The 15,774-nt window shown below is 37.8% G+C and overlaps 1 protein-coding gene across 1 annotated transcript in view; it reads right to left on the bottom strand.

Moving 5' to 3' along the window:
- Positions 1–15,774, bottom strand: part of taf1b (TATA-box binding protein associated factor, RNA polymerase I subunit B) — a 71,851-nt gene that overhangs the window by 32,590 nt on the left and 23,487 nt on the right. Inside the window, exon 8 of the mRNA XM_008117605.3 lies at positions 15,527–15,626. Coding sequence (XP_008115812.2) covers positions 15,527–15,626 — 100 coding nt within the window. The remainder of the gene's footprint in view (positions 1–15,526; positions 15,627–15,774) is intronic.

Here is a 15,774-nt window from a genome sequence, read left to right as displayed (position 1 = left end):
CACTTCATGTTCAGGGCCAACCTGAACAAGGTTGAGGAGTCTCAAGCGCCTTCACATCAGTCCTTTGGCAACAGAGGAAGACTCTTGTCTTCAGATATAGGTCATTGGACTGAGGCTGAGTTTGCTCCGGCATTCACAGCCAGAGAAAGAGGGATCTGGACAAGCTTCATGGACTTAAACAATCAAAGACTGTAATGTATATTTTCTTTTACCCCCTTTGTGAAGAATAAACCCAGTTTTTGAGTTAACTACAGTGTTTTGGTCCTTGGGAGTTCCAGTTTCCCTAAAGGAGGACAAGAAGCAATCCCCTGGGGAAAGATGTCACGTCCATGCCTCTTTCACTAAGAGTTTACAGCCCCAGGCGCGACGGCACAATAATCGATGGCACCTTAGAACAGAAGAAATACTGTATTTTGGAATGCACTTTTTTCTGCCAAATGTTTCAATGAAGAAACATCCAATTTCAAGGTTTTTCCAGCGAAGAATATTCCACAAATGTCCCAAGTTTCAGGATTCTAGTTTATTGGAAAGTACCCTAACAAATTCATCATAGACACACACAGCTAACATGTGAAAAAAAACAGGTGAACCCATTACCACATGAGCTAACAAGTTCAATTTATAACAAAAACATCTTTAAATGCATGAATAGAACACAATACAATATATGCCAAATAAATGGAAACGTGTGACACAATGATATCAGTGAGGTCAACTGCCAATTATGTAAGAGAACTAACTATGCCACATGCAGAATGAACACCCAAACTGGTATCTGAAGCAAGTGACATTGTTGCTCAATATGACATAAACTGACACTTGTAAAATGCAAATCAGATTAAAATTCCTTTCTTAATTATTCTCTTGTTGGTATGATGTTTTGGCCTACTACCGTTTACATCCCATTTTTGCCCAGCTTGTTAATCTGGTGATAATGAAGTAGCATGCAACCTACGCAAAATCAAATTTGACTGACACCATACACAGGCCCTTTCAAAAAGATATACAGTTTTCTTATGAAGCTAGACATACTACTATTTGCTGATGATTTCTTGATTTCCAAGGTTTTCTTCATAAATGTTACTGGCAATTTTGATTGCCTTCAAGATTACAGTTCTAGCCATATTTACATACCAGTAAATGTGATAAAATTCATAATGCCTTATACTGGGTTCTTTAAACATCCATATGCCATCTTTTCACTGGAGTAAGCACGGGATAGTGATGATGATTGTCTTATGTTTTCAATCTCATATTTATGTATTAAAAGTTCTATCTAAATAGATAAAACAGTGAGTAAGTTGCATTTTCAAAATATTAATTCTCATCACTTATCTATGTTTACAGAAGCCAACATAGTGAAGTAGTCTGAGCATTGGATTACAACTCTGGATATACAGACATCTTCAGCTTTCTGGAAAAAAAACTGCTACAGTCATTGCTACCTTTCGTATGTATTCATTTTTTCCTGTCCTACTACTCTATGGTCAAACAGGTTTGACAAGAACAGATTTTTAAAGTGCTTCAAAAAAATGGTTGTCCACCCAATGGCAGACAATAAATGAGGGTGCACACCCCAGCAATGATAATCCTATAATTCCACCTACAACTATCTAGAAAGAGCAAAACAGAAGTATCACACACCTTCAGCAGAATTTCATTCAAGAGTATTCGTTATTGGTTTTACGACGTTTGTCTTTATTTTTGACAACATCTTGTTTTATATATTCCTACTAAAATGTTCACAAAAAGAAGATTGACTATACTAGATATACCATCAATGTTATATATTTTAAAGCTCTATTTTCTTTGCAGAATTTTCACCAAAACAGCTAACAACAAGCCAAACACAAACACTGTATTTCTCATACGCAATGGACTACAACTCTGAGGTCCAGGGTTCAAACCCCCACTCAGCCATGGAAATCCACTGAATGATCTTGGGCAAGTCATAGCTTCTCAGCCTACCTGGAAACCGCTTTGGACAAATGTTGCCAAGAAAACCCCATCATGGGTTTTCTTTAAGGTTTTCATAAGTCAGAAACTACTTGAAGGCACAAAACAACAACAGCAGCAATCATCATATGCTAAGTAATATTGGACATCTTTCCTTCCATGAGAGAAAGTAGAGAACTTCTATTATTCCGAAGGCATCCAGTGCTGTCCACCTGCCAATAGAACGGATACTACTAGTAGACTTCTAGAACACTGATAAAAACAGATACTACACTTGATCTTAGACAAATAGCTGAGAAGCCAAATTTATTATAAAAGCTGCCCATCTGAAAGATCTCTTTCTTTCACAAAACCAGATTTCTTGTCATTGTGATGAATGAACTTATTTAAAATCATTTTGTAATTTAATCTTATCCGATTTTAGCAAGCTTATTATTTAATCAAGTTTTAAATGTTTAAATGTATTTTAGCTAATTATTACAGGAGTGTTAAGATAGAGATTTGTGTTTCTTGTGTCTTTGTATACTTATCTTTTGTCTTTTACTGTTGACATAGTCAGAGGACTAATCAATAAACCTATCTATCTATCTATCTATCTATCAGCACACATTTGCATCCTGGCGTTACTAGCAGCCTCTCCTCACTCCATTGCATACCTTACAAATCCGTTCCAAAAGCTCAGAAGTATATATGAGGGCCATACTGTATATACTCATGTATAAGTTTAGAAAAGTTGGTCTAAAAATCCATCAAAAATCGTGGGTCAACTTATCCACAGGTCAATATAAGTACTGTACTTTAATTCTTCTCAAAAAAGGAATCATTTTCTTCCCTGAACAGAATAGCAAAAGGTGGGAGCTCAGTATGTCCTGGGAGGACCTGCTCTGTTTCTGGCCTTTTTGAATACTTAGCAGCCCTAGCTGGAAAAATGGTGCCAGTAGTGGTAGTTCTTTGGTGTCCCCCTCAAAGGTGAGGCTAGCGCAGGCCTCCTCAAACTGCAGCTGTTTGGACCTCCAGCTCTCAAAGTTCCTGACCAATGAACAAGCTGTCTAGGGCTTCCGAAAGTTGGAGGCCAGAACAGCTGAAGGGCTGTGGTCTGAGGATGCTTGGACTAGATGGTCCAGAGCTTATTTTATGTTTGTCCAGGATGGACGAAGCCCTGGATAATCGTCGATTTATCTACGGGTCAGATTAAGAACGATATTTTTGCCCCCGAAACCTGTCCATGGCATATATATGTAAGGTCAAGATATACATGAGTATATATGGTATAAAGAAGGGTGCAGAAATGAAAACAGGAATGGGAAGTCAATGTGTGAGAAACTGGCCACTTGTGCATTGGAGATACCATATATTTTAAGTCACTTTAATGACTGTCTTGCCACCTTTTAAAGACATTGTACCATGGTCAGCTCAACAGTGAAAATTTTTAATAAGATGGGAGCATTTCTTTAAAACAGCAAAGAATATAGAGGAGGGAAAGCATGTTTGGGAAATACAGAGTAGTGATACAAAGGGTGGACACATAACTTCTAATCCTAATACCTGTGAAGCGCACATTTTCAGTGATGTAACAAGAGAGGGTGTGCCTCGGATTACTAAAGGATAACAAATGGCAGAAAAGAACAAATATGTGGGTGAAACGCCTACAGCTTTAATTCAGAGGGCTCCTCAGAGGTATCCTGACTTCTAAGGAATAAACAATTTGTAGATAATTTAACAGACAACAAGATACTAACAAACATTTCCAAAATATGAGAATTAATCAATATGGACAGTGTCACCAAAACTGAAAATCCTTGAGGAAACAAAGTTTCAGCCCCACAGGCCAAAATTTGACAGAAGAAAAAGAAATGTATGTATATATGGAAGTTAGTTCTGGGGCAGCAGCTCAATGATGCTGCACAGTAGGACTTAGGTAGCTAAGGCTCTTCCTCCCCACTCTTCAACCTCCCTCATTTTATTTGGAATAGATGATACACATTGATTAGCATGTCTCATGAATAACAAGAGCTGGAAGACACCAAAGGGCATTCAAGTTCAATTCACACACTCTAAGTATGAACTTCTTTCTTGCTCTCTAAATACACATATGCAGTTTCCCACATACAAAATCTACTCTGTAAGCAATAGCCATGGTAAAAGCAATTCTAAATTATCCACAGAACAACGTATGAGCTCAGTTCTACCAAAGACTAATATTTTAACATGAATTATATTCCAGAACAGTCACTGCATATTCTATGAGAGAGTTCTGGACAAATAATAATAATAATAATAACAATAATAACAATAATAATAAATGTAAAGCAAAGTGAAAAACCTGCTTTGATTGAAGTCAAAAATCAGAAACTCGTCAAAGCACAGCAGCCAAAAACCCAGTACAAGAAAACCACACTACAAACTAGAGCTGACAGCTGGCACAACAAAACATTGCATGGAAAGTTCCTTGACAAAATTGAAGGAAAATCTGACAAGGAGAAGACCTGGCTATGGCTCACGAATGGGACCCTGAAGAAGGAGACAGAAGGCCTGATCCTTGCAGCCCAGGAGCAAGCCATCAGGACAAATGCAATTAAAGCCAAGATCGAAAAATCAGCTGATGACCCAAAATGCCAACTGTGCAAGGAAACCGATGAAACCATTGATCATATCCTCAGCTGCTGTAAGAAAATCACACAGACAGACAACAAACAGAGGCACAACCATGTGGCCCAAATTATTCATTGGATCTTATGCCTCAAGTACCACCTGCCAGCAAGCAAAGAATTTGTGGGATCACAAACCTGCAAAAGTATTGGAAAATGAGCACACAAAGATACTGTGGGAATTCCGAATCCAGACTGACAAAGTTCTGGAACACAACACATCAGACATCACAGTTGTGGAAAAGAAAAAGGTTTGGATCATTGATGTTGCCATTCCAGGTGACAGTCGCATTGATGAAAAACAACAGGAAAAACTCAGCCGCTATCAGGACCTCAAGATTGAACTTCAAAGACTCTAGCAGAAACCAGTGCAGGTGATCCCAGTGGTGATCAGCACACTGAGTGCCATGCCAAAAGATCTCAGCCAGCATTTGGAAACAATAGACATTGACAAAATTATGATCTGCCAACTGCAAAAGGCCACCCTACTGGGATCTGCGCACATCATCCGAAAATACATCACACAGTCCTAGACACTTGGGAAGTGTTCGACTTGTGATTTTGTGATATGAAATCCAGCATATCTATCTTGTTTGCTGTGTCATAATAAAATAATAATAATAATAATAATTCAATGAGATGCTGCAAACTGGAAACATCTCATTGAATTATTATTATTATTATTATTTTATTATGACACAGCAAACAAGATAGATATGCTGGATTTCATATCACAAAATCACAAGTCGAACACTTCCCAAATGTCTAGGACTGTGTGATGTATTTTTGGATGATGCGCGCACATAATAATAATAATAATAATAATTTTATTCTTATATCCTGCCCCATCTCCCCGGAGGGACTCGGGGCGGCTTACATTTATTATTTATTTATTTCCAGAATTTATACCCCGCCCTTCTCACCCGGGGGGACTCAGGGTGGCTTACACAGTTGGCATATATGGGGCCATGCCCAGACAAAGCAGATCCCAGTAGGGTAGCCTTTTGCAGTTGGCAGATCGTAATTTTGTTCAAACTTCTGACAGGCATAATAGCTGATCAAATTCAGGATTACTTGGAGGAAAATAACATCTTGCCAGTAGAACAAAAAGGCAATAAAAGAAGAAGTAGGGGCACAAAAGATCAGATTCTGATTGACAAAATGATACTGGAGAATTGCAAAAGCTGCAAAACAAACCTCTATACAACTTGGATTGATTACAAAAAAGCATTTGACTCACTGCCACATTATTAGATTATCAAATGTCTAGATGTCATCGGGGTTTGTGAAAATATTAGAAAATTCACCGAAAATGCAATGAAACAATGGAAAATTGAGTTGTTCATGGGCAACGAAAGCTATGGAACTGTTAATATCAAGAGAGGAATTTTCCAGGGCGACTCACTGTCACCACTGATGTTCATTATTGCAATAGTCCCTCTGTCAGTAATTCTACAGGAAACATACCTGGGCTACCAAACCCCAACAAATTCACCAAAAATTTCCCACCTGTTGTACATGGATGATCTAAAGCTTTACGGAAAATCAGAAACAGAAATCCAATCACTGACCAACACAGTCAGAATCTTCAGCACTGACATCAGTATGGAGTTTGGCCTAGACAAATGTGCCACAGTGGCATTAAAGGAAGGGAAAATTACTCACAGCGAGGGCACAGAGATGCTAAATGGACAAACCATAAAATGCAATCAGCCTGAAGCCTATAAATATCTGGGCATACTACAGTTGGACAATATCAAGCATGGGCATGTGAAAAATGTGCAAAGAATATATCCAAAGAGTCAGAAAGATTTTTGAAGAGCAAATTAAATGGCGGAAATACGACCAAGGCTATCAACACCTGGACCATACCCATCATTAGATACACTGCTGGAATTGTGAACTGGACACAAACAGAGCTAAATGATCTGGACAGAAAAACAAGAAAACTGATTGACAATCCACTACTCATTACACCCGCGTAGTGATGTCAACAGACTTTACCTGCCCAGAAAATCAGGAGGCAGAGGGCTTCTGCAAGTGAAACAAACGGTAGAGGAAGAGAAACATGCTCTGGCAGATTATGTGAAAGGCAGTCAAGAACCAAAATTGAGGGAAGTCAATAGTAGTAAACTGCTTCAAGTGCAAAAGACAAAGAGTGAATACCGCATAAACACAATCCAGAGCAGAAGAGAAAACTGGCGAAAGCAGGCTCTCCACGGACAGTTCCTGAGAAAAATTAAGAGCCAAATTGACAAAGAAAAAACATGGCTGTGGCTCACAAATGGGACTTTGAAAAAGATGGAGAGCCTGATTCTGGCAGCGCAAGAACAAGCCATTTGAACCAATGCCATCAAAGCCAAAATTGAAAAGTCAACGACAGATCCCAAATGTAGACTCTGCAAGGAAGCAGATGAAACAATAGATCACATCCTCAGCTGCTGCAAGAAGATCACACAGACAGACTACAAGCAGAGACATAACACCATTGCTCAGATGATTCACTGGAACTTGTGCCACAAATACCATCTGCCTGCGACAAAGAACTAGTGGGATCACAAGCCTAAAAAGGTTACAGAGAATGAACATGTCGAACTACTCTGGGACTTCCGAATTCAGACAGAAAAAGTTTTGGAGCACAATACTCCTGACCTCATGAGCGTGTTAAAAAACAAAGTATAGATTGTCGATGTTGCAATCCCAGGTGACAGCAGGATTGAGGAGAAACAATTGGAAAAGGTCACACGATATGAGGATTTAAAGATCAAATCGCAAAGACTCTGGCACACGCCAGACAAGGTGGTCCCAGTGGTGATCAGCACACTGGGTGCAGTGCCTAAAGACCTAGGCCTGCACTTAAACACAATCGGCGCTGACAAAATTTCCACCTGCCAGCTGCAGAAGGCCACCTTACTGGGATCTGCACGCATTATTCACCGATACATCACACAGTCCTAGACACTTGGAAAGTGTCCGATGTGCAATCCAATACAACAGCCACCAGAATGTCTGCTGTGGACTCATCTTGTTGTGTTTCAAATAATAATAATAATAACAACAACAACAACAACAACAACTTTATTTACCCCGCCACCATTTCCCAAAAAGGACTTTAGGCAGCTTACAAAAGTACATAATAGTGCCATAAAACACATAAAAATGCAGGTAAAGTTATATCAACATGTTAATAACAATATCAATTATCATAAAACAACACATTACAAAAATAAAAGACCAACCCCAATTTTAAAAAACCAATAAAACACAGCAATAACTACTATTAAAATGGCTAGTACAACATCCCAGCCACAGCCAAATTACAAACTTTAAAGTGCTAGTGTCAATATTAAGTTATTTGGTCCTTTAGATTAGCTGATGTCTTGGTCATTATCAAAAATCTGCCTAAAGAGCCATGTTTTCAACCCCTTGTGGAATCATTGTACTGTGGGGGCAAACCTAATATCCCTGGGGAGGGCGTTAAAAAGCTGGGGGCCACCACCGAAAAGGCCCTCCCTCTCGTCCCCACCAACCGCACTTGAGACGGAGATGGGACCGAGGGGAGGGCCTCACCGGCAGATCTTAGAGCCCCAAATGATATTATCACAATAGCAAGAGTACAAAGCAGAAAAAATCACAACTATTGTGACACACTACTTAGCATTTTATCTCACTCATTAATTCCCACACAAAATATTTTTTAAAGATAAATTTAGTTTGAATTCAACTAACATTTCAGTAAACCCATTTTGTTTCTCTGTTAAGCAATACTTCAACAGGTAAGGACAAGCCAGAGTTTCTGTTACGCAAGAGTAAACTCCTGTGATAGAGCTGATTACAATAAATGTCAGAAATGAACTTCCTCCTCAGCTCTTTTTAAAGAGCCTCACCCTTGCTTATTGTCATTTCTGATGCTCTTTCCAAAGAGAAAAAATAAAATGCTTAGATTCTTCTGCTAATTTCATTATCCTTGGTAGATATTTTCAAAAATGTAAGTGAACAAAAGGGGTTCAAGCCCCCAAATACTAACCAAACAGGCAAGATGTTGCTATCTGAAGTAGCAAAGGGACAGACCAAGAACTGAATCTCTTTGTCTTGTAAGCTTCATAAGACAGTTAACTAAAACGGGTAAAAAACCTCATGCATCTTTTAAAGTTTTATTAGAACTTGGAATAAATGAAAATAAGAAAAAGTGCATTAGTAAGAAGACATAACATGATAAGATTCTGAATCTACAATATATTGCTTGGATATACCTATCTACACAGATTTCGCACAAGTCTCTGCCCAACTATAAGATAATATTTGATGTGAAACATGACTACATTATAAATTGAAAGATAATCACAGCACAAATAATCAATTTTCACAAAATCAATTGTTATACTGCTAGAATTGGGAGATTGAAGGAAACCTTTTTATGTGTGGGTGGATCTCTTCCATATATCAAGAGCACAAAATAGGTCCTGAGCTGAATCAGACCACGGAATATGGAAGAGGCCAAGATGATCAGTGAACCACAAAGTAGCAGCCAGCCATGAAGAGGGAGATGGTGTTTCAAAAAGATGAATTCAATTTGAAGACTTTATATCTCTGCAACCACGAACTGCCCATGAATGAAACTCCTACCTCTTGAAAGGGTAGGGCACAGAATTTCAAATTATGTTTCTCCCAGTGCACAAACAGCCTCTAGCCTCAGTCATTCGCAGGATGGCAACCACGTATCAGACGGCATTTAGTGTTCTGCAGTTCAGCAAAACTGAATCTGTAACTGCGGTACAGTGTACGTTTCAACAGTGTTTTGGCATTGATCCACCACTGCCAAAGAGCCTTTGTCATTGGTACCAACAATTTGGGGAAATGGGCTATTCATGTAAGGGGGAAAGCATAAGGAGACCACGCATTTTAGAAGAAATTGTGAGAAAAATTCAAGGGAGTCTTCTATGTAGCCTGCACTTCTTGTGCCAGTTGACACCTTGCGGCAACGTTTAATCACGAGACCATCCTGGCTGCACTCACTTGAGAATGTGAGAAGAATGTTGTGGGGTCAAGCCACCTGGGGCTACAGCCCAAAATGCTCCTTAAGCCAAGACCCTGCTTGAAATAAAGGCAGGCATCTGAACTTGAATCTACTCAGGAAATGTGGATCAGTGGCGAGAAACACAAGCAGGAGAGTCAGGGACCATAGTCGAGATGGGAAAGCATAATGGCAGTTCATTATACAAAGGAAAACAGTTGCTCTAATGCAGGGTCCACTCATGACACCTTTCCACCCAAGAAATTTTTTTGACACCAATTATATAAAACAGGAATAAAAATAAAATATTTACTGATGATGATAAGGCTTGCTAAACAGGCCGATTTTCCTTTACATTAAGTACAGCTGAAGCATGTTCTTCAGAGTTCATTATAAACACTACATTCTTCTTGAAAGATTCATGTAAATGTCTAGGTGGCGTTCAGAAACCAAATTTTTGTGACCTCAACAATAAGCTAAGAGGACTCCATTTGGGATTAGGACCCACAGTTTCAGAAGCAGTGCTCTGATGTATTAAAATGTCCCTTTGTAATATAGGTGGCATATCCTGATCACAATAAATTCCAACATTTCATTAAATTAAATACATTTCAATTTGTCCTAAATGGAAGAAGCCCATTGACAACCAGAGCACTGCACACCCGCTTCACTACTTCATGATTAATAGTAAAAGGCATAGGGCATTTTGATCTCCCCTTTCCCCCTGGCAAACGAGAATAGAACTGCTAGCATGTTTTCCAGCTATTTTGTTGTTCTTGTTTATAGTGAGAACCTCCCACTTTATAGAGAAAAATCTGAAATTTGGGGAAACTTTACAACAGTATTGGTCATAGTGCTGTACAATATCTAAACTGTACATATACAGTACTTGTAAATTTTTAAACAAAATTTCCAAAATCTGGGGAACTAAAAAAACAATCTAATGTAAGGGAGTTATATGATGCTTCCCAAAGTATCTAGTGAGAAAATTTTTATTTTCTTCAGTGAGTTGGCCACCAAGGAAGGGTTTATAATCAGAAATGAGAGGGTGAGGCACTCTGAAGAAATTACCTCTAATTATCAAGCTGTCCCAACTTCTCTATTTCTAAACAGCCACAACTAAAAAAACATTTACGGAAGTGATATCAAATGCTTTTAATCTTTTACTGTACAGCTTTAAGCCTGCAGTTAAAACAGCATAGGATGCAAACATGAACAACATTATTTTCAAGACATGGCAAATAATAAGATCCATGGTGAATAATAAGATCCATGAATACTAATTTTTAATTAATTTTTAACATAATATTTTCAGTCTGACATCTGGAGGGCACAGGGTAAGGAAATCTGAATGAGGTACTCTCTGTATTTAAAATCTGGAAATAGGTTTAAATGCTGTTTATGGCAATAAGAATACAATAAACAGAAGCTAAATTGGATCCACTAAAAGTTAGGGTTGATTAGAATTTGGCCTCTGTCCAATATCCAAATTGTGTTTCCATTATCGGAAATGCTTAGGACAAGAAGTATTTTGGATTCTGGATTTTTTTTTTCCAGATTTGGCATATCAGTGTTTTACGCATACATATGTATATTGACAAAAATGAATTGTGTTCAAACTTAGAGATGAGATCCAAGTTTGCACATAAAATTGATTTATGTTTTATATATGCAACTTAGAGGTATAGTCTTAAGGTTATTTTATACCATATAATAATACTAATAATAAAAATGATGATGATGATGATGATAATAATAATAATAATAATAATAAAGTTAATAATATTTTTGTGCACAAAACTACGTTTGTGTGCACTGAACCACCAGAAGGCAAAGGAGTCACTATCTCATCCTTCTGATGGGTTTCAGAGTATTTTGCATTTTATAATTCTGGAAAAGGGGTACTGAGGTTGTAAAATGCTAATGAACAATAGGGAGTTATTCTGAAGGTTCTACTGGATTTTCTAATTTGAACCTAGTTGTTGATTTATAAAACCATCTTCCCAACATAAAAATATATGAAGGTCTGTACAACTTATGCACAAAAAATGTTCCAAAAGTGACTTGCCCAAAAAAAAGGATAATTAGGGTGCTAATTTCCAATTATACATAAACAGTATTGCTTGCCTTGATTTTTGCCAAAAGACATTGAATCAGAGGCTCTAACTCCTCCCATGGTGCCACCACCTCTTTCAGCATAAAATGTTTTTGCAATGCTGGCTGTAACATCAGAAGTGGTTCTAAAACATATTCAGAGGTGGGATTAACATCTTCAAGGAGTGAGGAGATAATGGAAATGATGTTGTCGGTCTTGTTGGTAGGATCTCTTTAAGGGGCAACAGATTTGTGGATCTAGTGAGACCATACAAATCAGTTACCATATATATTCATGTACAAGTTGACCTAATGTATAAGTCGAAAGCAGGTTTTGAATCCAAAATTGTGGATTTTTGTTATGACTCATGGACTAGTTGAGGATCATTCTGCAGAGAGGGAAAAGTACCAATGCTGCACCTTGGTTGCCAATGTCATTTCCCTTTCCAGACATTTCAAAAGGTCAGAAGCAGCGCTGCAACGGAGATAGGAGGGGAGATCAAGTGCATCTTTCTGCTTTCTTTTGGAGTCTCCTGGGATGGATGAAGGCTAAGCCTTTGCTTTTCACCATTCTACTCATAGAAGATGGTTGCTTTTTTTAAAAAAGAGTTTTATTAGTACAGTAGTCACACTGTCCTGTGAATAATTCGACCCAGGTTTTGGGGTTGATTTTTCGACAAATATTTATCTTGTGAGTATTTAAGGGACTTATTTTCTTTACCATATGAAAAGATACATTCAGTAGATGTGTCTTTAGCAAACCTAATGTCGCCCATTAATTTCTGAGCAATATTGGGGAGTGGTGAAATAAAGGTAAGAGTGTGATTTTTTTCAAGGGGTACATGAACTTAATTATATGAACACACTGTAAATGTAACTAAACCTGGAGCAACGTCAACATTACCCCACCCATCTATACAGAATGCCTAGTTACTAATTTATTATTGCATGCACAAAGGTAATAATTGTTAATCTGGGTAGAAACTTGAATAGAAACAAGAATGATGTCATCCCACTCTGTTAGCTTTTAGGAGAGAATTAAAAACATGGCTCTTCCATTGTGCTTTCGGTGAGTAATGTCTGTCATATATCTCCGTATTACTCCCCTCCGAACTTCTATCCTCCAGATTACCCCTTCCAAATGTCCCTGCCCATAGTGGAGTACTTCTCTGTCCCTCTCACTCCGGGTTTTATCTTTGTGTTCAAGTGGCCTGCCCTTGATTTATAGTTTTTTTGTTTTTGTTTTTTTCTTGATTTCTTGATGTTCTGTTTATTATTATTTATTGTATTTTAAATGGTGTTATGATATGTTGTTCTTATATTTTATTATGTTGTATTGCTCTGGGCATGGCCCCATGTTAGCCGCCCCGAGTCCCCATTGGGGAGATGGTGGCGGGGTATAAATAAAGTTTTATTATTATATTATTATTATCACCAGTGTGCCATTTGGTCGTGTGTGCTAGCATTGCAAGATAGAGCAGAATTCCCAAAATACAAACCACACCAGGAAGGTGGAAGTGTGATTGATGTTTTGATTTTAAGAACTATCCAGTGGATTGGTGGAGTTTCAAAACTAAAATGTTTACTGTGAACATTCTATTGTTACTTTCTGTCTGTATATATCACTTGTGGAATAATTTATGCCACACTTTTAGAATATGGCTTTTTAAATGGTACTAATTTGATAAGCAAAAATATTTTTGTAATACACATTTTTAAAGAAACTAAAATTGCTAAACGCATATATGAGTATATGGTGGAACCTCTACTTAAGAGCATCTCAACCTAAGAGTGTTTGAGTTAAGAGCTATCTCTCAGCCCGGGTTCCACCTGAAATAAGAGCAGCATTTTGAGTTAAGACCTAGCACTAGAGGGAACGCCAGCACCAGAGCACAGGGCCTTAGGACTTCAACAGAGCAGCATCTGTACCTCTATGCCTTGTGCTCTTGTCTTCTTTGCTCTTGTCCACTTTGAGGAACTTTGGGTTTGACTTTTCAAACTGGCCTTTCATAATGATGAATGTAACATCTAAAATTAGGAGGGCATACAAAGGCTGAAGTTGCAGCCTTATGCTGAAATTTTTAAATTGGCTGGATGTCTAACTTGAAAGTATTATTTACTGTTTATGTTTTAAATTTTATTGTTCATTTTATTTTAAATTGGGGGTTTTATGTATGTTCAGTGTATTTCCCTTGGCTGTTTATTTTTACTGATGTAGTTTAATTCCACTGTATTCATTATATGTTGTTTGAACTGTTGTTTTTGTGAGTCACCCCGAGTCCCCTTGGGGAGATGGGGCATGATATAAATAAAGATGATGATGATGATTATTATTATTAGGTTAGTTGATTTTGTGTGGTTTTTATTCCTGCTATGTTTGGTTTCATGAAGAGAGACAACAAGAGAGGGAGGGAAACTGGAATGAGTACAGTGTTCCCTCACTACTTTGCTGTTCACTTTTTGCAGATTCGTTGTTTTGCGGTTTTTCAATAAACTCTAAAATTACAATTTACACGCTAAGGAAGAGAGGAAGGAGAAGCCGAAGGGAGAGAAAAGGAGCCTAAGTGGCAACAGGTGGAGAAGGGGGCAATTTATCAACACATAATTGGTTGATAAAGACTTAAAATAGTGTATAACTACTAAAATAATGTATAACTATTAAAATATAGTGTCCCTACTTCGCGAATTTTCACTTATTACGGGTCATCCTGGAACGTAACCCCCGTGACAGTATGGAGAAAATGATGCTTCTGCGTCTTCACTTTGTGCTTCCTTGCCACATCTTTGTACTTCTACCATTTTAAAGTTGATCTTTCTTTTTTATTGTTCCATGTGAATGTGCAGGTTTTGCCTTTCTGTTACACTGGGCAACACACATTTTATTGTCTCAAATGTGCTTCCCTGCCACAACTTTGTGCTTATAACATTTTAAAGTTGATCTTTCTTTTGTTATTGTTCAATGTAAATGTGCATTTATATATTATTTGTTATTTATAATGTACATTTTCTTATTTAAAAACATGTAACAAAATGGTGGGGGGGAACGGATTAATAGCATTTCAATTGGAAACTCTGCTTGGAGATAAGAGCATTGTGACTTAAGAGCTTGGTCATGGAATGAATTAAACTCCCAAGTCAAGGTAGCACTGTGTACGGTAGTATGATTATTAATGCCATTATTTATGCCTTACTTTTCTCTCAAAACTGAAATTAAAGGTAGCTTACAAATTAAAATACTGTTAAAACATAAAAAACATAAGGCAGCGGTTCTCAACCTGTGGGTTCCCAGGTGTTTTGGACTACAACTCCCAAAATCCGAGCCAGTTTACCAGCTGTTAGGATTTCTGGGAGTTGAAGGCCAAAACATCGGGGGACCCACAGATGTTGAGAACTACTTACATAAGGTGACCCCTGCCGAACCAGATACAACATAGGGAACATAAACGAAGCTATGCTGGTGCTATTGGGGCTTCATTTTTCTACAATGAAAACATCTTCTTCCAAATATTCTGTTTCTGTCTGTCTTTGGACGTGACGTTGGGCATACCTCACTTTCTTTCACATTGGTCTTCAAAATGAAAAAACATCAGTAAGAGAATTTATTTGAGAGAATCCCGAAACCAGAGTCAAATGTCATCCACTGTCTTTTGGCAAACATTTACAAATTACTGCATCAAATAGAATTTCTTAAAGTAATAAAAAGGAGAAATAGTTACCAGTAAAATCTGCAAAGGATATTTACTTTAATCAATCACAACTACACTTAAATGTACTGTCTAAACATGTTTATATGAGATGAATGACTAAAACTTACCCTCACATTAAACACCTTGAAGTCAGCCCCATATACCTTCATCTCTTCTGGGAAATCTTTATAAGCATTTAGGTAAGGAATGTAACCATCCATTACAAACCTAAGGTAGAAAGAAAGAGAGATCTAAATTATTTGGGTCAAAGGTGGACCCCATGTTTCCAAAACTAGACACAATGTTCTGTTTAACTCAAGAATGGTCTTCCTCTAGGATTTCAGTATATATTCTGCCCAGGTTTCCTTTCACAAAT

The sequence above is a fragment of the Anolis carolinensis genome, chromosome 1, assembly GCF_035594765.1.
Source record: "Anolis carolinensis isolate JA03-04 chromosome 1, rAnoCar3.1.pri, whole genome shotgun sequence".
NCBI lineage: Eukaryota > Metazoa > Chordata > Lepidosauria > Squamata > Dactyloidae > Anolis > Anolis carolinensis.
Note: the sequence above shows the minus strand (reverse complement) of the source record. Positions and strands in the feature narration are given on the sequence as shown.